Source organism: Herpailurus yagouaroundi, unplaced genomic scaffold (assembly GCF_014898765.1).
Source record: "Herpailurus yagouaroundi ecotype Mexico unplaced genomic scaffold, PumYag 189, whole genome shotgun sequence".
NCBI classification, from domain to species: Eukaryota; Metazoa; Chordata; class Mammalia; order Carnivora; family Felidae; genus Herpailurus; species Herpailurus yagouaroundi.
The window spans coordinates 14,207,071-14,232,439 of NW_024412420.1; the positions used below are offsets into that span (position 1 = coordinate 14,207,071).

General features: G+C 36.8%; 3 protein-coding genes across 8 annotated transcripts in view; 1 reads left to right on the forward strand and 2 right to left on the reverse strand.

Annotated features, from left to right (window-relative positions):
- IKZF3 (IKAROS family zinc finger 3) overlaps positions 1-13,023 on the reverse strand; it is a 91,826-nt gene extending 78,803 nt beyond the window's left edge. For 2 of the 4 annotated variants that reach the window (XM_040497407.1, XM_040497405.1), the window contains exon 1: positions 12,846-13,023. In XM_040497407.1, coding sequence (XP_040353341.1) covers positions 12,846-12,852 — 7 coding nt within the window. In that variant the 5' untranslated portion in view covers positions 12,853-13,023. Of the gene's footprint in view, positions 1-1,090; positions 1,095-12,845 lie in introns of those variants that run through there. The other 2 variants (XM_040497408.1, XM_040497406.1) reach the window with 1 other exon arrangement.
- LOC121044918 (ATP synthase subunit ATP5MPL, mitochondrial-like) lies at positions 1,714-3,086 on the reverse strand. Its single transcript, XM_040497411.1, has one exon. The coding sequence runs from the start codon at positions 2,224-2,226 to the stop codon at positions 2,044-2,046; it is 183 nt and encodes a 60-aa protein (XP_040353345.1). The 5' UTR covers positions 2,227-3,086; the 3' UTR covers positions 1,714-2,043.
- A 3,640-nt stretch (positions 13,024-16,663) lies between the features above and the next one.
- Positions 16,664-23,837, forward strand: ZPBP2 (zona pellucida binding protein 2). Of its 3 annotated transcripts, none has more exons than XM_040497412.1 (8): positions 16,664-16,867; positions 17,011-17,076; positions 18,214-18,339; positions 19,541-19,702; positions 20,278-20,496; positions 21,141-21,223; positions 22,647-22,754; positions 23,380-23,837. In XM_040497412.1, exons 1-8 carry the CDS (start codon positions 16,819-16,821, stop codon positions 23,548-23,550), a joined length of 984 nt encoding a protein of 327 aa, XP_040353346.1. In that variant the 5' UTR covers positions 16,664-16,818; the 3' UTR covers positions 23,551-23,837. The 3 variants fall into 3 exon arrangements, with proteins under 3 accessions (XP_040353346.1, XP_040353348.1, XP_040353347.1); XM_040497414.1 differs by having other exon boundaries at positions 16,664-16,853; XM_040497413.1 differs by having other exon boundaries at positions 16,665-16,867; positions 22,647-22,827.
- The last annotated feature ends 1,532 nt before the right edge of the window (positions 23,838-25,369 follow it).

Genomic DNA, 25,369 nt, shown 5'->3' on the forward strand with positions numbered 1-25,369 from the left:
TATATATATATATATATATATATATATATATAAGACAGATGGTTTAAGTGTTATTAATCTTTGGAAAACAAAACAAACAAAATCTCTTGATCCACATTTCTCTCCAGCAACATGCCCACTTATTTCTCTGCTTCACCTCCTAGCTAATTTCTGGGGAAAATAGTCTGTATTAATGTTTCTACTTCCTCTGTTCCCTCCATCCCCACCATTCCACAAAAACCACTTTTGTTAAGGTCACTTAGCAAGTTTTATGTTGCCAAAACCAACTCACACTTTTTGTCCTCACTTTACTTGATTTTTCGGCAACATTGAACATAGCTGACCACCTACTCCTTCATGAAACACTCCCAACTCTTGAATTCCATTACACCATGCTCTGTTGGTTTTCCTCCTGTCTTGCTAGCCGCTCTTTCTCTTTTGCTGGCTCTTCCTCCTCTATCTGACCACTTAAGTTAGATGTTTCTCAAGGCTCAATCCTGGGCCCCCTTCATACAATACATTCTCTCTTTAGGTGATGCCATCCATTCTAATGGCATTAAATATCATCTATGTGCTGAAGATGACCAAATCTCTATCTCTAACCAAAAAAGAGTTTACCAACTCTGTCCCTCACCATTAATCTCCATATTAGCACTCTTTTTATTTCCTTCACAGCACTTAGTATTTTAATTATTTCATTTGTTACTTACTTGTTGGGGGGCCTGTCTTCCTTACCTAACTCTAAATTCAGTGTCAGCAAAAGCATTGCCTGTCTTGTTTACTACCGTAATGCCAATATTTTGCATATGTGGCACATAATAGGCATTCAATAAATATTTTTTAAATGAAGAATGAATGAAGATTTCTGATTTTTGGATTAGGTTGTGTCACAAATGTATGACAATATAAGTAAAAAAATAAATGCTCTAAAGCTTTCATTGTTCAACTATCTTTTAAAATCAGCATTTAGGGATGCCTGGGTGGCTCAGTCAGTTGAGCATCTGACTTCGGCCCAGGTCATGATCTCACGGTCTGTGAGTTTGAGCCCCGTGTCAGGATCTGTGCTGACAGCTCACAGCCTGGAGCCTGCTTCGGGTTCTGTGTCTCCCACTCTCTCTGCCCCTCCCCCGCTCATGCTCTGTCTCTCTCTCTCTCTCTGTCAAAAATAAATAAAACATTAAAAAAAATTTTTTTTAAATCAGCATTTAAGGGGTGCCAGCGTGGCTCAGTGGGTTAAGCACCCGACCTCGGTTCATGTCATGATCTCACTGTTCATGAGTTTGAGCCCCACATCAGGCTCACTGCTGTCAGCACAGAGCCTGCTTCAGATTCTCTCTCTTCCTCTCTCTGCCCCTCCTCCACTCGCTCTCTCTCTCTCTCTCTCAAAAATAAACAGTAAAAATGTTTTTAAAAAATAAAAAATAAAATCAGCAATTAAATAAAATATATATTCCAAATACATATATAAAGATGATCCACTACTAATCAAACATGTGCTATGAGAGTGACGATAAGCTACACTGACACTTTTCAAACTGTGGGCAAGGTTGATAAGATTTCAATGTGCACAAGAATTCCCTAGGAACCTTGTTAAAATGCAGATTTTAATTCAGCAAGTCTGGCCTAAGATTCTGCATTTGTAACAACTGCCAGATGTTGCTGATGCTGGTCCACAGATTATATTTAGATTGGCAAGGGTCTAAAGGATACCTGTAAATGATTTATGAACTAAGATAAACATTTGCTAGACCTCAACTTTGTGTCTAGTACTATACAAGATGATTTTCATAAACATTATCTTATTTAGGCTGTGGCTGTTCTCTTGTAGTACAGTAAACTTAGAAAGATTCTCAACCTAATCTATCAAGGCCAAGTGTCTTTTTTTATTTTTATTTTTTATTTTTTGCATCTCACAGTTACATCTATTCATGCCACAAAGGAAACAACATGTCTACAAGTGTACAGCGATGTTTCACGTTTCTATCCAACAGAGCACAGAACTAACTTACTGAGATTTATAGACAGACTGACGTTCCAGCTGATGTGTATTCCAAGTAAAACTGGTTAATGATGACCACAAGCAAGTGCAGGACTCAAAGTTTTCAAAGCTTTATTTCTTTTATAATCATTCCCAATTTTATAAACAATGAAGCCCATCAACTCCATTCCTACCCAAATCTCCTGGTACACTTGGGTATAGTAGGGCTTCATGGGGACCCAAACATTTTTAAAAAGGCTTTGAAGCATCTTGGTGAAAGACCCCCAGCTCAGACCACTCTGATGCACACAGTCAATGACTCAGAAAGAAGTGTCCCCCTTTTAGAAAAAATATTTTGTAATACCTCTTTTATCATCATGAATTAAATATAACCTATCCACACATGTGAGTTTTTTTTAATAAAGCCCCAACTGTCATATAAAGATAAAAAAATAACAAAATAATTTGTCTTTCAATATGTAAATATACCAGCACAATCATTCTAGAAAACATAATATTATTGTAGTCAGATATATTTGTAGAGTCACCATGAATGTAAGGCCTAACAATGCAGAAGGATACAGGTTGCATCAATAATGGCAAAAGAGTCTTGGCTCTCAACATAACAAAGAATCATCTTCTCTTCATTTATATAGTAGTTGCATTGCTAGACAATTTAGGCTGTATTAAAACCATCCAAAAATACTTCATGTTTATACATAAAATGGAGTTAGGTTCTGGCAGTCATTAGACATAAAATGTTACTAAGTTTCAGAAAAAGGGATAAACTCCAACCTGGAATGAAGAATGGCTTCCTAAAAGGAATGGCATTTGTGATGGAACATAATGGATGAATGAGGATTTCAGTGGGATTGTGGTGCTATTAACAGTGTTGGGAAATCAGGAGAAGTTGGTTTGGATTGGAGAGACAGACAATGAGTTAATTTTTTGGACTTGTTGGGTTTGAACAACATTAGAAAAATCGGGAGTTAGGAAAAGTAATGCATGTTCAGGGAATACTAAGCGGTCCAGAATAACATTAGAGGACAAACGTTACCTCTGACAAGGTATATTGAAGCTACATTGTGGATTATCTTAAATGCCTTACTAAGAAATCCTTAAAATGGTTTTTTCAGGGGCGCCTGGGTGGCGCAGTCGGTTAAGCGTCCGACTTCAGCCAGGTCACGATCTCGCGGTCTGTGAGTTCGAGCCCCGCGTCGGGCTCTGGGCTGATGGCTCAGAGCCTGGAGCCTGTTTCCGATTCTGTGTCTCCCTCTCTCTCTGCCCCTCCCCTGCTCATGCTCTGTCTCTCTCTGTCCCAAAAATAAATAAACGTTGAAAAAAAAAATTTAAAAAAAAAATGGTTTTTTCAGTAGGGGAGTGACTTGATATTTTAGGAAGATCATTCTGGCAGCAATCCTCAAAATGGATGGATTGAAGGAGGTAAGTCTATATACAGGGTTACCAGCAGAAAAAAACATGTAACAGTCTGAATGGATAGTTTTCAAAATGTGTTCTATGGAACTCCATAGTTCCAGAGGGCTGCCACAGGTGCTCATCTGTGTCAGGAGAAGGAAAGGGCCAGCAGCTAGGTAGGCATAGCAGTAGTCTCTTGCCTTCTCCCTCCTCTTAACTGGAACATCACACTTGCATCTGTCCCACGTAAGATTTTTGTACACAAGGGCATTCTGTTGATAAAAACAAATTTTTTCCTGTTTTTGTGTCTTATCCAAATTCTTATTTAACTGTGAGCATGACCATGCAATATCTCAAGGAGCCATCATATAATCATCAGTGTCACTGTATAGAGTACTAGCTACAAGATCTAAGAGCCATTACATTAATTCTTAATATCAACTTTTTAAAATCATTATGTGTCTCCATCCCTAAATTAGATTACCTGTAAAAGTTCTCCAGGTTTTCTTAGGTTTGGGGCAAACAGGACTATATTAGGTCATTGATGTCTGCAATGGAAAACTGTGGAGTCCTTTGAGAATCTCCAAATTTCTTTTATTGAGATGTGCATTGAGGCTGTTGGCTAGGATAACACATAAACTATATACTTGTGTACTCTGGTCTCTCAGTCCTACTAATTTAAATTTGAGGTAGATGGCACAAGAACAGACACTCAGATCAATGGAACAGAATAGAGAACCCAGAAATGGACCCACAAATGTATGGCCAACCAATCTTTGACAAAGCAGGAAAGAATATCCAATGGAATAAAGACAGTCTCTTCAGCAACTGGTGCTGGAAAAACTGGACAGTGACATGCAGAAAAATGGACCTGGACCACTTTCTTACACCATACACAAAAATAAACTCAAAATGGATGAAAGACCTAAATGTAAGACAGGAAGCCATCAAAATCCTCTTGGAAAAAGCAGGTGTAAACCTCTTTGACCTTGGCTGCAGCAACTTCTTACTCTGGAAGCAAGAGTAAGAAGGGAGGCAAGGGAAACAAAAGCAAAAATTAACTACTGGGACCTCATCAAAATAAAAAGCTTCTGCACAGCAAAGGAAATAATCAGCAAAGCTAAAAGGCAACCGACAGAATGGGAGAAGATATTTGCAAAAGACATATCAGATAAAGGGTTAGTATCCAAAATCTATAAAGAACTTATCAAACTCAACACCCAAAAAATAAATAATCCAGTGAAGAAATGGGCAAAGACATGAATAGACACTTCTCCAAGGAAGACATCCAGATGGCCAACCGACACATGAAAAAATGCTCAACATCACTCATCCCCAGGGAAATACAAATCAAAACCACCATGAGATACCACCTCACACCTGTCAGAATGGCTAACACTAACAACTCAGGCAACAACAGATGTTGGTGAGGATGCAGAGAAAGAGGATCTCTTTTGCACTGCTGGTGGGAATGCAAACTGGTGCAGCCACTCTGGAAAACAGTATGGAGGTTCCTCAAAAAATTAAAAATAGAACTACCCTACGACCCAGCAATTGCACTATGAGGTATTTATCCAAGGGATACAGGTATGCTGTTTCGAAGGGGCACGTGCACCCCAATGTTTATAGCAGCACTATCAACAATAGCCAAAGTATGGAAAGAGCCCAAATGTCCATCAACTGGTGAATGGTTAAAGAAGATTTGGTTTATCTATACAATGGAGTATTACTCAGGATGAAAAAGAATGAAATCTTGCCATTTGCAACTATGTGGATGGAACTGGAGGGTATTATGCTAAGTGAAATCAGTCAGAGAAAGACAAATATCCTATGACTTCACTCATATGAGGACTTTAAGATGCAAAACAGATGAACATAAGGGAAGCAAAAATAATATAAAAACAGGGAGGGGACAAAACATAAGAGACTCTTAAATATGGAGAACACACAGAGTGTTACTGGAGGGGTTGTGGGAGGGGGGATGGGCTAAATGGGTAAGGGGCATTAAGGAATCTACTCCTGAAATCATTGTTGCACTATATGCTAACTAACTTGGATGTAAATTAAAAAAATAAAATAAATTAAATTTTAAAAAACCAAGCAGGATATATAAATAACTTCTTCAAATCAGTAAGAAAAAAGAGAACCCAATTAAAAAATGTGCAAAAAAAGGTGAGATAGGACTTTTATATACATTATCCTATTTAAACCTTTACAAAAGCCCTAACATTTACAAATTTCCACATATTATTGTATTCCTTCAGGATCACTCACAAAGAGTCAAAACAACAGGTTATATTCACAAATGCCAAGCGTCTATCTTCTACTGAATTATTGTTTATCAAACAAGCTCACAATCTTATTTTTACAATGCATGAAAAATGTTAAAATAATGACTCATCCTAAATTGTTCACCCACTGAATTTTGTTTTTATGGTAGTAAGCAGAAGTGTGTTGGTTAGAATGGTCCATAAAGTCTTTTGTCCTGCTGAAATAATTCTCAAACCAAGACAGGTAGCAAATCGGTGGTTTACACCAGTTACAAATAACTTCTCTCATTTGGTCCCCTTGAATCCACTGGCACACAACTGCTTTAGACAAATATCTCATGCAGCCCAATGGGCCAGCTATTTCTCAAGGTTTGAATGGCACAACATAACATCCACAGTACCAAAATGAAGTTAGGAAGCTTAGCCTTAACAAAGGAAGTTGTAGAACCAAGGGAAAAGGAGTTTAATTTCTGACAATCACAACTTACAGAACTTGCTGAATCTTAGACAATACTGGCTTCCAGAGACTACTTAGTTATAAAGCATCTACTTCTATCCCAGGAGTTTTTAAATTTTTTTTGAAGAGAGAATTCATTTTTCAAATGAAATCTTACAGAGATTGCCATACATAAAATACATAGAGGAGTATCTTAGTAGTATACAGTATAGTAAGTTCAAATATGTAATAATTACCAAAAGGTCAAACAATGAGAACAATATGCCTTTTAATAAAAACTAAAAATCTATAGATATGGATAAAACTTACAGTTTATATCAGCATCAACACATACATTATTCTATATTTTGTCTTGTCAATATGAAAAAAATGAAGATGCATATATATAAAAACTGTTACCACTTGCAAGAGTTTCACCTTATTATTTCAGGAGAGTTTGTTTGTTTGTTTGTCTAGTAGGCTTCACACGCAGCACAGAGCCCAGCACAGGGCTTGAATTTATGACCCTGAGATGAAGACTAGAGCTGAGATCGAGTCAGATGATTAAGTGACTGAGCCACCCAAGCACCTGTGTTTCAGAATAGTTTTTAAACTATCTTTGTTTCAAAGTTGAATCACTCAAAACATTTAACAATTCTTCACATTCTTTAACTCTGAACATAAAAATAAGACAAGAAGTACCCCCAACACTTACAATAAGTATTTTAAAAAATTTATAATATATAATCATGATGTGTTTTTTTTGTTATTGAACAATTGGTTACTACACTGTAACAAAAGCATGTCCCAACCACCTTAGCCTGAGCCTTTATAGGTACTTAATTAAACACAGGGAATAGAAGAGTTAATGATGTTCTTAACTCAATAATTTTACATGAGCAAATATGCACAGGAAAAAAACCAAGAGTGCAGAACCGTAATCTTACTCATCACATTTATAAAATGCTAATATTTCAAAGAGTTTCAAAGAGTTGATTAAAAAAAGTTTCACTTTGAGGTCAGAGTATAAATTTATACATTGATAATCTTCAACACATTAAAATTTGGTAAATGATACTCATGAAAGTCAAATGAAATTTAAATCAAGTTAGCCTCTGATGCACATACATGGTACTGTCTATACTGCATGCAAGCATAAAATCAACTATTAATGAGTATTAGCAAGTCCTTTCCTAATTACAGAGATAAAGATAGATGATAGCAAAAATGATTAGTTGTTAAATATTATAAAAATTAGTTACTTAGTTTTCAGACTGGAGCTATTATTATATATTAACTATGATGTAATTCCACATCTATAAAAATGTTTGTAGGTTTGTGAGCATGATCTTTTTTCATATCCACAGCCTACATGACTACTATTACAGGAAACTCTTGTGATGTGCCAAATATTCTGATAAGTTAATAGTCTCTCAAATAGATATCACTTTGCAAGTGAACTGATAAGCTGTGTTAGAGAACTCAAATTAAGTAAAGTATATTATTGTCAACTTTAAGAATCAAAACATTTGTTGTGAAAAATGGTTTATTGTGGAAAGTGCAGTGCTTCATTGACATAAAGAATGCTGCAAAAATTTTAAACAAATCCATAAGTTAGAGGGCACTATATTATTTTGCCCAGAGTAGAGTCAATATTGGATTAGAAAAAGATGGTACTATTCATATTGTTAGATTTAGCCAACATTCCAGACTCTTCTACCAAACCTTTTACAGTACCTCTGACAAATTAACCAGCAAAATTAACTAGTTTCAATGTCATTATTTTCTTTACTCTCTTTGCCCTAAAAGCTGAACAAATAAATAATCAAATGACGAAACACACAGGCAACTCATTCATTAATTTGTTCAATAAATATGACTGTTGTTGTACTATGTGCTGAGGAATGGGCTGATGATAAAAAATATGCCTATGCTTTGGAACCTGACAGTCTAGGAAGGGCTACAGGTATGTTAACAACCAAAATCAGCAAGAAATCTAGTTAAGTAATCTTTTAGATAATTAGGAGTTATAACTAAAAAATGTAGCTTTGTATTGTTTCATCAGTGATGCTACTGAAATGTTTTCAATTTCTCTTATTTTAAAAAGTTTCCTTTATAAACCCACAAATAATCTGAGGTACCAAAAATTTCATCTCTAAGAACATACATTAACAAATACAATTTGTAATATGCTGCCAATTCTATTGATACAAAAAGTCAGGAGGTAAGTGGATTTTGAATTTTTGACAATGAGTGAAGAGTATTGTTCCATTAATACATTTTATTCTGTTTCATATCTTTTATTAAACACTTACTTTTTTTTTTCAACGTTTATTTATTTTTGGGACAGAGAGAGACAGAGCATGAACGGAGGAGGGGCAGAGAGAGAGGGAGACACAGAATCGGAAACAGGCTCCAGGCTCTGAGCCATCAGCCCAGAGCCCGACGCGGGGCTCGAACTCCCGGACCGCGAGATCGTGACCTGGCTGAAGTCGGACGCTTAACCGACTGCGCCACCCAGGCGCCCCTAAACACTTACTTCTTATGTCTCTTAGATGAAACACATATCTAATATAATATGGTATCAACTCCACACTATTTCGATTTACTCTACAACACTTTGGACTCTAAGAACTTTAATTTTGGATGCAGAAAGCAGATTTCAATTAAGACTGAAAAAATTATTCATAATCACTGGGGATTAAAGTATTTTGATAGGTTATATAGTAATAATAACTGGTATACATAGGTTACATTTCAAATAATCTACATATAATAGAAATATAATTGTTTCATTATTTCATCTTTTTTTAGTGATTCAAAGGCCTTAGAGTCATCCTTATGCTTTTTAATTATTATAAATATACCAGCTAATGAAGAGTTATATTTTTAAAAAGCTAGATAGCAGAATGCACTCTATATCCTTGTGATGTTTAGAATCTCTTTTCACAATAATTAATGAACCCTTAGCATGAAAACATCATTTATTGAGCACCTACTACAGGCAAGTTTCTGTATTAATCACTCAGTTCTTCTCATACATGGTCTACATTGAATGTCTGATAAAAGATCTATGACTAACATTTTAGTACTAAATAAGTGAGTATATACAGTTAATATATTGACAAGTTTATAATAATGTATTAAAAAGGTATTACTGGAAAGTTGTATGCTAATTTTACAGTGTCATTTCTATCTTACTGACTGAGAAAGCAAATTTCTGTTCATATTTGATTCATATTTTAATAGACTTACATGTAATCCTGAAATCTGCTGATGTATAGCTAATAGATAAGATTTTGCCTTAAGGCTAGTTTAGCCAAAAAAAAAAATAATAACATTTTTGTTTTCTCTGTTTTTTCTATTATACCATTTAATTAAATACTTTAAAATTTTTCTGAGTTCTATCAAAGAATTGCTAGCACCAATCTCCTACTCATAGAAATTAATTAAATAAAAGGTGTCATATAAACATAATGAAAATTACTTTTCAGCACTATTTTCTTAATTGAATGCAACAAACTGTGAGGGTCTTTTATGAACAGAAACCATTTCTGACACCGAGCACACAAAAATAAAACATACTCTCTGCCCTCTAAGAGCTTAAAGACCAGTGGGGTTAGAAACATTTAAAGCAATAAATACAACTGGCAGAAGTGTGCACAGAAAGGAAAGGACCTTGGCCTAGGTGAAGGGAGGTGAGGGACCAGTAGGGAGACCACCAGAAGGCATCAGAGAAGGTCATCAGAAGGAGGGCACCTGCAGAGCGAAGGATGAGTAAGCATAACCAGGTAGAAAATGGGCTGAAAATCTTAGTGAAGACATGGAAGTGTGAAATAGCATATTGGATCATAGGAAGTACACACAGGAATTTTCTAAAATTATATTGTCATTTTTGTTCCTTTGAACTTTACCATTTCATCCTTCATATGCTCATAATGGAGGGCTAGTAAACTCCACCATTTGGAGGCTATATCTCTGTAAAACTCAACCATCCAAAGCATAGAAAGGGACCTAGAAGTGAAAAATGGCTTCCACAAAAGCCATGTGATAAGAAGCAGAAGCTGACATCAAGGAAACAAAATTTGTTCAATAACCCTGGAATATTTAGTGTAGGGGCATTCAGTTCTGCACAGTTCAAATCCCCCATAAGAATATACTATAGAACATTACCTGATGGTCAGAATAGTGACTCAAGGTTACCAAGATAAAGTGATCTCTCGTGTACTTTGTTTATAAGACAGGGAGGGGGCTGTGTAATAAATACACTTAGATCTCTACCCAGTATCATTTCAATAGAAAGGTTTTATATTAAATGAGAAACATGCCAATACCTATGAAATCCATTTTTGTGAACCACCTCATTTCTCAACCATAACAAAAAGAAGAAGATACTGTTACTATAACACAAATAACAAAACTTAGCAACATCAAGAGTCTTTGGATAGAAAATACTTAGGATCAAAGATTGTGAGAAAAGAAAAAAGTTACAGCTTTTGATTTATTATATGCAATAACTTTTCATTTTTACATGACAAAATTTCAATTTCAAAGCTTATTTCATCTGAAATCATAATAGAAAGTCTCAATAAACATCTATTGATGAATGAATTTTAAAAAGATTTTATATGTTGAAGGAATGACTAAACAGCTTCACATTTTACAATAAACTATAGCATGTTAATTTTACCACCAAATTAGGCAGAAAATAAAGGTATTCCATAAAGTATTCTACTTTCTTATACTACCAAGAAATGAGAGGTATACATTCCAGGTTAAATTTCTTTATATTGAGACCAAAATGTCAAGATAATATAAAAATATTTTAAATATCAAACACATGGACCAGATTAGTCAATCTCGGGTAAAGAACTAGATAGTTTACTGCATCAAATACTCTGTCCTCAAGTAGCACAGCCAAATTCATATCATTAACCTTTTCTTTTCTTTCAAGTTTTTGCATTAAGCATACTATATACCATCCATCTCTATGGACCTATGAATTTAATCTAGACATATAAACTCACAGTTGATCACTGCCTATATTCCAGATTCCATCTCTTTCCATTTATAGTTTGTGCATTCTAAACCAAATTCTATACAAGTTTTCATTCCTTTCTTTTCCAGAGAGCCTTTATTCAGGCTTATCTAAAAGTCTTTGTTAAGGGCATTATATCCCAAATTATGCTATTTATTTAATAATTTCTTTGTTTCACATTAAATAAATGAATCCAAGAGTATTAACATTTACAGGGAAACACTCTAGTTTCCATGGATTTACACTATTCTGCATGTTAGTCTGGAGAAGTGAAATGATTAGGAATAAGAAAAAAATAGTGTTGAATATTGATTTATGACTTCACAAAATAAATTCAGCAATTCATTTATAATAATTAAAGCATGAGAATTTTTAAAATTATTTTTTCATAGTGTACAGTGACCTAATTTTTTTTCCTGTTCTTGGTCAACAAAGCCTTTACGTGTTAACAATTATACTTCATAGACCATTTTTAAAATATTCACAGTGTCAACTTTAAGAGTTATTTTTTTAAACCCTAATAATTTAAAATTTTAAAAGCATAGTTTTTCATAAAACACTTGAAGCATTATTCATAATGGCTATTTAAAAGTTGTCATATCCATACTAAAAACATACTGTTTATTGACTTATTGTTTGGCATTCTACTTAAAGAAAAAAAAATTTTTATATGGGCCACAGCAGTTAGAAAAATTGTAAGCATACCCAGGTACAAACTGAGGATTCAGGACCACAATATTGCACTTAATTATATTTTGAAGGAAAAAAAAAGTTCTGCCACATGTATCTTGTATCTCAAAGTAGTTAATTAAATTTAAATAACTTTATATACTCTAGATCTAGGGTTGCCAAAGATCAATTCATTATTATGAAAAAAACCATGTTATTCATAATATTTATCAAATTAACATTTTAATTAGGTGTCAGTATCTCATTTATTAAGAGAATGAATCCGTTTCTCACAAATTCTAGTTTTCCAAATATCAGCACCTTCCCCAACTTGAAATGCATCCCCCAACTTGAAAATCTTCCATTTTTCAGAGTGTAACAAACCCTTGTTGAAAAGTTTACAACAGTGGTGTGAAATTTTAGTTATCCCAAGTAAGTATATACTGAAATTTTTTGAGAAGTGAGGATAGTTTCACGACTCTCAAAATTAATTCAAATGAAACTTTTTAATTGATCCTGGTTTTTGCTTTGGATAAAGGACCTTTAGAAGATCGAGTTCCAAGCGAACCACAAGTGCCAACCAGTTTAAAATTTACCTTCCCCATATGACAGCATTTACTCTTAGAAGAAGAAAAACTGTTAAGTTTAATTCTAAGTAAGTCACTCAGGTTAGCCTGAATCCAATGGACACTGAGGCCATGGAAGAAAAAAAAAATCCAAAAGAATCAATTATTCCAACCCAGGTTTGCTGCCATTTCAGGGACGCCCCATAAGTACTCTTCCTCTGCAGACTTCGAGTTGAGCCCTCATGTCTGACAACCCTTAAGACATAAAATTGCGGAGAAGTTATCATTTCCCAAAGTTAGGTGGGGGTTGGGGGGGGGCAAAATGAGAGATGTTTAAGAACTACACGCTTTGCCCTCTGAAATGCCTCATATTTACTTTTGACAAAAGAAATAAATAGAAGCAAAACCGAGATTCAGAAGGTACTCTCTCTGCTGTGTGCACCGGTCGAGCTTTTCAAAGACCCCTTAGAAAAGAAGCGGGCTGGAGGCTCACCTTCCATCTCGCTGCCGGGCTGGGTTGGGCTGGAGCTGCCGCTCTGGCTACCCGGCCGCTCCACGTGCTCCTGCCGTCGCCGGGACGCAGCGCGCAGCTGGCGGGAGATTCCCGGCGCGGGGAGTCCCCGGGATCGCGCCGCCGCGTCGGCGCAGATTGAAAGGGGCAGGAGCGGGCGACCCGCCGGTGCACAGGGTTACAGCGGCGCTGGCTGGCGGCGGCTTTAAAGCACGTTCACCGCGGAGCGCCCGAGTTCCTCACCTCCAGCCCCTTTTTGAATGTCAAACCCGAGAACCCAGATAGGATGGAAATGGCCCACCAGTAAATTGTCCCAAAGTGTCTAAGAAGGATAATGGATGGGAGCGTAATATATGGGGGAAGGGGGGCTCTGGATTGTTTCTTACAAGTTTAAGTTCAGAGAGGTTTGTCTTAAGTGTAACAAGATCTGGAACTTTTGGTCTAGATTGGGGGATGATAGCCATGAATACTATCAAAGAGAACACATTTCATTTGAAGTATTCTGTTTTTCTTCTTCAGTTTTGCTTTTCACGTGATAATTCTTCGTCCAAGTTTTCAGAAAACTCTAAGTTCAAAAGGATTTGGGCACTTTTATCAACTCGACTTTTTCATTTCGCGAAGCAAAAATTCTCTCACTTTTATTTTCCTGTCTGAGAACTGTTGCCACCACTCACAAAATACTATGCACTCTATTTACGTGTGTTTATTTTCTATTACTCTGACTTCTTCAAAGGAGGATCTAAGACAGCTTACCAAAAAATGCACACACACACACACACACACACACACACACACACACGCTGTATCAGAAAAGTAAGTAAAGTAAATAGAGCTAAGGGGGAGGGGGTGATAAGATAGTAAAATTAACTCAAAGATGTTACTGCACAAAAATGTACCGGTCAACATCTTTCCCCAACATCCCTCCCTCTTTATAGAGGTAAAGCACAAATTTGACTATAGGAAAAGGAAAGGGGAAGTGACCACATAACAATATTTCAAAAGCAGAACTTTTCTTCACAGTGAAGTCTAAGGGACATTGTTTTGGTGAATCCTTATAAAGACATCCATTGTTTTGAATTGGACAACATGTGAATGATTCTCAAAAAGGCCACTTCCACCCTTGCTAGAAAATTACATTGTTAGTGTATATTTCAGACTTAAGGTTGGGAGTTTGCGCATCAGCAGACCATATCAAAAGAAACCCACACTTACAAGTTAAAATATACATGTTGTAATTTTATGAATTTTAGTTTATTTTAAATATGCCTTGGTATAGGAGGCACACACACACATACATATAGGCATGTGTATCTATATACGTACACATACATGTGTGGTGGGCAATTTTTCTTTAATGAGTAAATAAGTTGCATTGGCTTTGTTTTAATATCATGACACCAATGTGGTATCTCTGTAGCTTGTAGGGGTTGGAGTTCTACAGGATAGTGTCAATTTTGGAGAAATACTCTAAACACCAAGTCTAATTATAGTATTGAAAGGGGAAATTTGTTGTTTGTTAGTTTCTAAAAGCAAAAATAGCACATCAAAAGTAGCAGAAGAGGAACTGTAAATTTTCAAGGGATGGTTTAAGGATGAATAGTTGTTTGGTTATTAAAAGGATGTAAAAACTTTTATTACACTTAGCAGTGGAACATGTTACTACTCTGTAAATTATTAGTTCAAAATGGAGTATTTCAGACTCAGAGAATGGTACTTAAGGGAATAGATAAAAAGTAGATGCATGAAATAATTTACCTAGCTACTCCATCCTCAAGGAGGTGGATCATAAATCCCCAATCCTTAAGTGTGGGCTGCACATAGAGACTTCCTTCCAAAGTGCACAGTATGAAAGAGAGGAAAAAGAGTAACTTTCGAGTAGAGAAACCTGACAAACACTACCTTAGCCAGATGAGCAAGATAACATCAAGAGTGATAAAGCATGTTGGCAGTATGTATCCTTAATATGATGTGATGGGAATGGCACTTTACCTCTATTGTCTTCCACCCCAGGACCTATAACCTTAGTATAATAATGAGAAACATCAGACAAATTCCAATAGAGAGGCATTCTGCAAAGTACCTAACCAGTGAAGGTCAGGTCAATGTCATCAAAATTGTCATTAACTGTCAAAGTTATCAAAAATAAGAAATGTCTGAAAAACTGTCACAGCCAAGAAGAACCTAAGGAAACACGATGACTTAATGTACTATGGGATTCTGGAGCAGAAAAAAAGGGCATGAGGTAAAAACGAAGGAAACTAAATAAAGTACATGCTTTATTTAATAGTAATGCATCAGCACTGGTTCATTAACTGTATGAAATGTACTGTACTAATGTAAGATGGCAATAGGAGGGAAAACTAGGTGGGAGCACGTGAGAACTCTGTACTATACTCCCCATTTTCCCATAAATCTAAAACTGTTTTAAAATTAAAAGTTTATTTTAGAAGAATGGACACGTACTTTCAGCAAACAACCACGACTCGTTTAGTTTAGTCTCTCCTCACAGTAGTCAAAGTTTACCACACAGGATTTATAAGGATCGCTTTACTTATAATAACTGGGAAGCTACCAAAGGTACTTTGACTAACACTGGAAAGTCAAACTACTAGGGAATTAAAGATAATGCCTAAATCTGTCTCCACTATCACCACCTTAAGAAAGGAACAGTTGAGACTAAACCATGAATCTAGACACAGTAACTGACATGGGTGGATCTGACTCACTGAGTCACATTTCATGGCTTCAGCTATGTAGGTATAATTAACAGTGACTCAAAATGAAATCACTGACAAAGGTTGCTCCTGGACCATCTGAGATAGTCCAAGTACTGACTTGGCTCAAAGGAAATAAAACTGAAAACTCTTGATCTCACCCCAAATAATCATTCTGCACCCTGTCTGAACCTTGGTCTCTTTACCCACCAGCTTACTCAAAACCACCACCCAGGGTGTCCCACAGCTAAGAAATAGACAACAAACAGGCCACCAAACTGGTAGCCAAGAAGGAACCATGAATGACGGGGCACGGTCTCTTTCAGAGCTCTGTGATCTCGACTCATTTGTCATCCATCCCCGCAGGCAAAGCAGAGCTGGGGATCTTGCCCTTTCAAATGGGTCCGTTTTCAAAAGAAGATGACTTCACAACCCTAGATAAATTTGCATGGGGGTCTCCCCACACCCTCTGATACTGGGATGTGGAAAATAAAGCTTAAATGTTCCTCTCGAGTGGGAAGGGCTGGAGATGCCTCGTTGGCGCACTAGTGGTTCCTCGGGTTCTTCGTTTGGGGGGTAGGAAATGCAGTTAGGTAAAAATCGGGTGGAAGAGTTTGGAAAAGATTGTGCACACAACTTCAGGCAGAATTCATGAGAACCAAGGCACAGGAAATTTCCACAAGCTCTTTGTGTCCTGTGGGGAGGAAATTTCTCCGACGCTTCTCCCTCTCTCCGGTCCTAATGTAATTGCATCTCTCACTCGCCTTACCCCATCGTCCCACTGGGGGACCACAGTGTTCCTCTCGTAGATCTCTTCAGCCTCCAGAAAGGTTAAGTAACCGAAACGTGCAGCCTTGACTTCTTTAACTTTACTCTTTCCTTCTCCCAGGAGCCGTTCACAGAATTAAGTCGCGGAGAGCGCGGGAAAAGGATACCAGTCGCCAGGCGTGAGGCGCGAGGCACTCGCACGAGGGCGGCCGAGTGTGCGCGAGAGGGCGGGGTACTCGCCTCCGGCGCTCGGGCCCAGCGCGCGCCGGCCCCGCCCCCGCGTGCGAGCTCCCGGAGCGCGCACGCGCGCTCTCCGGCGCGTACGCTCCGCGGTAGCGACGGACGGGTAGGGAAGCTGATCCCGGCGGTTTGCTCCGCTCTGTGGAGGAGAGATGGGGAGGCGTTGGGCTGGGGCTGAGGTAGGAAGAAGCCCGCCCCTCGACGCCTCCCGCGACGCTAGCCCCTGAGCCGTGATGCGAGCGTGGGTCCTACTCTCTGCGGTGCTCTGGTACCTCACTGGAGGTGGGGCTCCTCCCGCTCGGTCCTCCCCCCACAGCCTTGTCCCTCTTCCCAGTCTTGTCTCCTCCGCTTCTCCCCGCCCTAACCCCACTCTGAGCCCCGGCTCATCTTCTACCGAAAAAGTCAGTGGTTTCTTTCTTCCGCAGCTGGAGGTCGGCGTTCTTCGGAACGCACAAGCAAAGGTTTCATTTATGGCAAGCCTGGACACCCAGGTACTAAGGACTCTTCACCCGCAGAGTCTGTCAGAAGAGCGGGGGGCGGGGGGAGGGGGTGGGTGGCGAGCAGTGGACCTGCTTAAGGTTCTTCCAGCGGAGGGAAAGGGAGAGAAAGTTCATTGACCATCCACCTGGTGCTTGGCACTCTCGTCCTTTCATCCTTACCTTAGTGTATCACCTGGCCTAAAGTCGCACAGCTCATAAGGAGCTAGGATTCAATCCAGATATTTCTCTGATGCCCCCTTTCCTCCAGGCATCTCTACTGCTTTGCAACATGCAAGGCCCACTCAGAGTGATTTCCAGGGCTGCAAGTCCTCCGTTTGGAGTTCCTACACATCCTTTAAGCCTCAGCTCAAATGTTGTTTATCACTGTGATAACACTTCCCCACACTCCCCAAGGAAAAATTGGTCCCACAGGCTAACTTGAGATAACTTTGGGATAACTTTGGGCATCTGTCATGTTTGGAAGCTCTCCATGTTTGGAGTCCCTCCCCTTTTCACCTTCTTCACGGTACCTTCTTTGTATGTTCAGGGGCTGGCATTCAGTAGACTATTTTTTATTATTTTTTTTTAATTTTAAAGGTTTTTTTTTTTAATTTATTTATTTTGAGAGAGAGTGAGTGCCAGCAGGGGAGGGGAGTGCAAGCATGGGAGGGAGAGAATCCCAAGCAGGCTCTACCTGCGGGGAGCCAGACCCAGACAGAGCTGGATCCCAGGACTCTGGGATCATGACCTAGGTGGAAACCAAGTAAGCATCTGACGTTCAGCTCACTGAGCCACCCAAGGGCCCCCCTTTTCTGATCTTTAAATTGATTCCACTAACCCTTCAAAAAATTGATTCAAGTGAGTTCTGAATCTGTACATTAAAATGAACTAAATGCATCATGTACATTTTTATAAACAAAACTATAATATCACAGAAAAAAAAGAATATTTACTATCAATCTAGAGTTTTAAAAACTTGTAAGAAGCAAGAAGGAATTTATATTCGTATTCTAAATGTTATAATGATAGGCTATTTTTTCAAATAGGGAAATCCAAAAAGAATTAGTGTGTCCTTGAGACAAAATGGTAGGACGTGTATTTCTTAATTTTGCTAATAATATGGCTATATGTTATTTTATTTTGTCACAGTGAAATTATATGTAAAATTACATCATCATAGCCCAGTCCTTGTCTGTATGGATTTTAGACGTGCTAAAAAAGAAACAGTGGACCCCACCTACATATGGATTGGGCCTAATGAAAAGCCATTAACAGGTAATTTGTTTGATATCAGTATCTTCTTTTAAAATGATATGGACTTTTTTAAAAAGAAAAGCACTGTCACTTATTGGAATGAACAAATTGAAATTTAACTTTTTAATGTTTATTTTTATTATTTTTAATGTTTATTTATTTCTGAGACAGAGACAGAGCATGAGTGGGGGAGGGGTAAAGAGAGAGGGAGACACAGAATCCGAAGCAGGCTCCAGGCTCTGAGCTGTCAGCACAGAGCCCAACTCGGGGCTCAGACTCCCAAACTGTGAGATAATGACCTGAGCTGAAGTCAGTCACTCAACCGACTGAGCCACCCAGGCGCCCCTAGTGTTTATTTATTTTTGAGAGCCAAAATCAAGTCAGTGGCCCAACCAACTGAGCCACCTGGGTGCCCTGAAATTTATTTATTTTTTAAATTATTTTTTTAAAGTTTTATTTATTTATTTCAAGAGGACAGAGACAGCGTGAGCAGGGGAGGAAGAGAGGGAGAGGGAGAGAACGAGAATCCCAAGCAGCCTCTGCACTGTTAGTGCAGAGCCTGACGCAAGGCTCGAACTCACAAAACCGTGAGGTCATGAACTGAGCCAAAACCGAAAGCTGGATGCCTGGGCCATGCAGGCACTCCTGAAATTTAATTTTAACTGGGGTTTCACTTGCTCCATACTTAGACAAATCATGTTATGTATCTTGGTCTGTGCCTTATTTTCTCTGTATGTAAAAACCAGCATACAAACCTTTTGTACCTTACTTCTCAGAGCGGTATTAGTTCAAAAGTTTTTATAAAACCTAAAAGTTATCTTTGTAGTATCTGTATTGGAGATGAATATCCAATATATGCTTTTTCATGATGTTAGAAGAGTTTTGGGGAATATTAACATTCATTTCTGTTTTACATGAGGAAATTGTGTAGTACTACAGAGCAGTATAATTTCATTTACTAAGTTACCAGCATAAACCAATTGAAATTAGAGGCCAAGAACCAAGTTAAAGAAAACCAAAATATATTTCAAAAGTGTGCTTACCTCATGTGGCTTTCCACAAGAGTATAACAGAATTAAGATTTCTTTTAATTCTTGAAGTTAAATGTTTAAATAGTCCGTTAATTTTTAAATTTTTGTATTTATTTGTAACCCCAAGTTTACTAAATAGTGTCTGAATTGTTATATGTTAAACAACCAAATAATTTACTATTTCTGTTTAGGAAATAATCAAATAAATATAACTAAAACAGGAAAGCTGATGGTGAAAGATTTTCTGGAGGCTTTGTCTGGACTTTACACATGTACTCTTACTTATAAGACTGTCAAAGCAGAAACCCAAGAAGAAACAATAGTAAAGCAGAGATATGACTTTATGATCTTTGGTAAGACTATGGGCACATTTTAACTTATACATTTAGTTTGGATAAGAATTAAGTGTATGGTCTCTTCATTTAGTGAGAATGACCACACAAACTCTTAAATTGACATCTAGATAGTATGTCCTTAACAATCCTCTTTCAGCCTCCCACTTCCCACCCTCTAGGTATGCAAGTATAATCTACCATATCACAATTTTGCCAAGTAATTTAAAAACTGATGTTAATTCTATAAAAGCAAATTGATGATCCTTTTCACTGGACTGTGCTGAGAGCAGTGACACTTTCTGCATTTTAAGCTATTCCACCATTTTATTTTTTTATACTGTTAACATATCTATCCAGCCATTTCTTCTCTTGTACTGATTAGATAACATATCAGATGAAAACAACCTTTTTTCATTAAAGTTATTAGTTTTATATATTTTTTGAGAACAAACTGATAAAACGTTTTTATTAGATAAATTTCTATGCTGATTTGCAAGATTAATGGGATTTCATATTACATGTTATTTGCAAGTTCTTTGGTAGAAGAAATTAATGGTAAGCACAATTGTTTTTATTCTCATAATTTTTTAAAGCCTATCGGGAACCTGATTACTCATATCAGATGGCTGTACGTTTTACCACAAAGTCTTGTGAAGGAAGATATAATGACCTGCTTTTTAGAGTGCTGAAGAAAATCTTGGATAATTTAATCTCTGATTTGTCATGCCATGTCATAGAACCATCATATAAATGCCATTTTGTTAAAATTCCAAAACATGGCCTCATACATGAGCTATTTATAGCCTTTCAAGGTAAAAAAAATTTTTTAACATTTCTTTAATGTGAGATATCTTACAAATAGTAGGCCCTAAATGTTTGTTACACACTAAAGTATATTGTTGGTCCTAGCCTGGTTATGGTTTTAAAAATTAATGTTTTAATTATTTACCTTAAATGACGATATATTTTTGCTTACCTCTTTTTAATTTTTTTTAAATAAGCTCCATGCCCAACATAGGGCTTGAACTCACACCCCAAGATCAAGAGTTGCATGCTCTACTGACTGAGCCAGCCAGGCACCCCTGAGCAGCCAGGCTGCTTGCTTATCTGTTAGAAGTCAATATCACTTTATAAATATGGCCTTTAACTATGCAGCTAATATTTAATTTATAAATTCTTATAAAATTTTAAATTGTATTTTTGAGAAGAACTTAATAAAAGAGAAGAACCAAACCAAATTTATTTCCATTCATTTTAAACCCTTGTAGTTACTTTGATTAGCCCCCAGATGGAGTGAAATAATAATGTATAAATTATTCAACTTGTGTATTTTACTTTATCACTAAGATTAGATAAACACATGCACACATGCATACTAAATTCAGCACTGGAGGCTTTGTTGGAATGTCTGGAACTTTTTAGAATTCTTTTGTGAAGGTATTTTATTTCTCTCCAGTTAATCCTTTTGCACCAGGGTGGAAAGGTGCATGCAATGATTCTGCTGACTGTGAAGATATCACTAATCATAATATCCTCCAGGTAAGAATTTCAATGTAGGGGGAAAGTATTTGAATAGTTAACAAAGCTGTGTAAAAATTGTGAATACTTTATTTTATTAATTTAAAAGTTTCTTCAAAAATCTATTCCTCCATGTTGTGAATATTTATCAATAATAGACATTCTAAGCAGGTAGATTTAAATTATTCTTTTTAAAAATATAAAGTATTGATTTTTGGCTTTAGTTTTTAAAATTTTTTTTAATGTTTATTATTTTTGAGAGAGAGAGAACACGAGGGCAGGGACAGAGAGAGAGGGAGACACAGAATCTGAAGCAGGCTCTAGGCCCTGAGCTGTCAGCACAGAGCCCAATTCGGGGCTCAAACTCACAAACTGAGAGATCATGACCTGAGCTTAAGTCAGATGCCTAACCCACTGAGCCACCCAAGTGCCCCTAGTTTCAGTTTTTACTTACTATTTATTTATTTGTTTGTTTATTTATTTTTGAGAGAGAGAGAAAGACAGAGTGTGAGCAGGGGAGGGGCCGAGAAAGGGAGACACAGAATAGGAAGCAGGCTTCAGGCTCTAAGTTGTCAGCACAGAGCCCAAAGCAGGGCTTGAACTCACGAAGGGTGAGATCATGACCTGAGCAGAAGTCGGACACTTGACTGGCTGAGCCACCAAGGTGCTTCCCACCCACCCCCCCCCCGCTGCCACCAACCACTGGTTTCAGTTTTTAAAGTAGAGATTGTGAGAGTCTGGGCCATCTCAAGATGTTTTGTTTTGGAATAATACATCTAGAATAATATGTAGCTCTCCAGGTTAATATTATGTATTTCTTCCATGATAGAAGAATGGACCCCTGGTTTTTGTTTCCCAAATGGCAACTAAGTAGCATCTTGAAGAACAACCCCACAATCATGTAATCCTAGGTTAAACCAGTAGTTCTTCCAAAATTGTATCTATGCTGGTCATTATAGTTGCTTTCCCTCTGCCATTCTCAGAAGCTAAGGACATAGTCTAAAAAAATCCCTTTACTCTCCTGATTTAGTTCCTTGAGCCCTATGGAAAGCACTCAGTTAATATTAATTATTATTAAATTCTGTGCTCAAAAAATAAAATGTACATTATTAGTTTTAATGCTGATTAGAGAACAGTTTTGGTTTCCATTTTGCTTGGCTCTTTGGAATAAGAAATAATGAACTCTCAGTTGTCTACACATGGAATAGACATGCTGCAAATAACTTAAACATTAATTTTTCTTAACCATTGCACATATGAATTGACAATAATTGATAAGGTCAAGGCTAGACTAATTTTCGTATTTACACACAACTTTTTAGGAATTCATCTGTTGCATAAAGCATGACATGTTTGTACTATGTTTCATCGCCTCTGATACAGGAGGATAAATTTGGTTCACAGTTCAGTAACTGTACTTCTCTCTGGTATTTTAAAATCTTAGGCAAGAGATCGGATAGAAGAATTTTTCCGGAGCCAAGCATATATTTACTACCACGACTTTAATAAAACTATACCAGCTATGCATTTTGTGGACCACAGTTTTCAAGTAGTACGTATGGATAGCTGTCGTCCAGGCTTTGGAAAAAATGAAGGTCTACACAGTAATTGTGCTAGCTGTTGCGGTAATTATAAAATATAAATATCTAAATATTTAGATTATATAGTCAGAAGAATAGATGAATAATTCCCTTAGGATAATTGAATATAGTGATTCTTTCACAAAAAGTTATATTTAAAGGGAAGTAAAATTCAAAGCCCAGATTTCTAAATATAATTATCTTCATGTATATTAATTTTTCCTAATTCATTCTTTTGTATTATAATACATCTCTATAGTATTCTGAGTTAAGCTGCTAGGCTATGAAGGAAAATGACAGAATGGTCCTACCTAGAAAACAGCATTAGAAATAGGAACTTGTAAATGGGGCACTGCAAAAGATACTATAAAATGCTGATTTTAAAGGAAAAAATAGGATTCTGACTTTCTCCTACCTTTAAGATCATCAAATTACAATGTTTCAAACTCATAATCTTTCACAATTTAATTGGCTGAACATTACTCAGTATAACATGGGTATAGAAACAGTGTGATATTGAGGGCAGATTTATACTACTAGTATAAAATACCTCTAACTGAAATTATAATAATCTACTCCATGTTTTTTCCTCCACAGTGGCTTGTAGTCCTGGGACTTTTAGTCCTGATGTTGATGTTACTTGTCAAAACTGCGTTTCTGTCCATATTTATGGAGCTAAATCTTGCACATAAACTTCAAACAAAAAATCGTAATATGAAGACTAGAGGTGAAAGTATTGTTACTTGCTTGTGGAGGTGGGGAACATAAGATAATTTGTTCACATCCCAGAGCATCACAGATCCATTAAGTAAGATCAGTAAGACCAGAACATTGGAAAACATACATTTTAGGAACTTTAAAAAGATAGTTGACATGGCATTTGTAAGAAGGAATTTAATATCTCCAGTGTACAAAGGAAAGTGTATTAGTGGATGATTTTCAATGAAATATGTTTTGTGTTTACAAACTGAATCTGTTGCTCTGTACTTAAGGGTATATTAAGATCAAAAAGAGTAGCGAAGTATAATATAATAAAAAACTTTATACCTCCCATATATTAATTTGTTTGAAATCACTCTGATATGATATAAAGGCCTATATTTTACCGTTGTAATTAGAACCAAAAAAGTTATTTATTTTGGTCCCTTTGCTTTTAGTTTTTAAAATAATTAAGACTTTTTGGAGCGCCTGGGTGGCGCAGTCGGTTAAGCGTCCGACTTCAGCCAGGTTACGATCTCGCGGTCCGTGAGTTCGAGCCCCGCGTCGGGCTCTGGGCTGATGGCTCAGAGCCTGGAGCCTGTTTCTGATTCTGTGTCTCCCTCTCTCTCTGCCCCTCCCCCATTCATGCTCTGTCTCTCTCTGTCCCAAAAATAAATAAATGTTGAAAAAAAATTAAAAAACAAATAAAATAATTAAGACTTTTTAAAAATACAGTTTTAGATTTATAGAATAACTGAGATACTAGAGTTCCACATACCCACTCCAGCTCATGCCATCACCCCTTTCCGGTTTCCTCTATTATTTACCTCCTGCGTTAGTGTGATACATTTGTTACATTAATGAACTAATGTTGATACATTATTATTAACTATAGTTCATAGTTTAAGGTTCATTCTTTGTATTATACAGTTCTGTGGGGTTTGATGAATGCATAATGCCTTGTGTTTACCATTACAGTTTCATACAGAATAGTTTTCACCACCCTAAAAATCCTGTGTGCTTTACCTATTCATCTCTCCCTCTTGCTCCACAACCCTTGACACCACTGATTTTTTTATTATCTCTATAATTTTGCCTTTGCCCAAATGTCATGTACTTAGAATTATATAGTGTCCAGACTTTTCAGGCTTGCTTCTTTCACTTAGTAATATGCATTTAAGATTCCTCCATGTCTCTTTGTGACCTGATAGATCATTTTTTATTGCTGAGTAATATCCCATTGTATGGATTTATAAAGGACATCTTGGTTGCTTCTAGTTTTGGGTGATTATGAATAAAGCTGCTATAAACATTTGTGTGCATGTTTTTGTGTGGACATAAGTTTTCAACTCAATTGCATAAATACCTAGAAGTGTGATTGCTGGGTTGTATGGTAAGAATATGTTTAGTTTTGTAAGAAACTGACAAATCATCTCCCAAATTGGTTTACCATTTTTGTGTTCTCACCAGCAATTAATGTGTTCTTCTTGCTTCTCATCCTCACCAGCTTTTGGTATTTTCAGTTTTTTGGATTTTGGACATTCTGAGGTATATAGTGGTATTTCATTGTTGTTTTAATTTGAAATTTTCTAATGACATCTGATGCTGAGCATCTTTTCATATAATTATTTGTGTATCTTCTTTGATTAAGTGTCCAGATCTTTGTTCATTTTTTTGTTGGATCGTTTTATTCTCTTATTGCTGAGTTCTAAGAGTTCTTTGTATATTTTAGCTACAAGTTCCTTACATGTTTTGAACATATTTTCTCCCATTCTTTCCCTTCATTCTTTTAACAGTGTCTTTCATTAAGCAGAAGTTTTTAATTTTAGTAAAGTCTAACTTAGCAGTTTTCTTTCATGGATCATGCTTTTAGCATCATACCCCAAAA

Bases quoted from the DNA above. Each gene is read 5' to 3' on its own strand.
- LOC121044918 (XM_040497411.1), bottom strand. From the start codon at position 2,226: ATGCTTCAAAGCCTTTTTAAAAATGTTTGGGTCCCCATGAAGCCCTAC.
- ZPBP2 (XM_040497412.1), top strand. From the start codon at position 16,819: ATGCGAGCGTGGGTCCTACTCTCTGCGGTGCTCTGGTACCTCACTGGA. The intron at 16,868-17,010 runs GTGGGGCTCCTC...TTTCTTCCGCAG, and splicing joins GCTCTGGTACCTCACTGGAG to CTGGAGGTCGGCGTTCTTCG. The intron at 17,077-18,213 runs GTACTAAGGACT...ATTTTGTCACAG, and splicing joins TGGCAAGCCTGGACACCCAG to TGAAATTATATGTAAAATTA.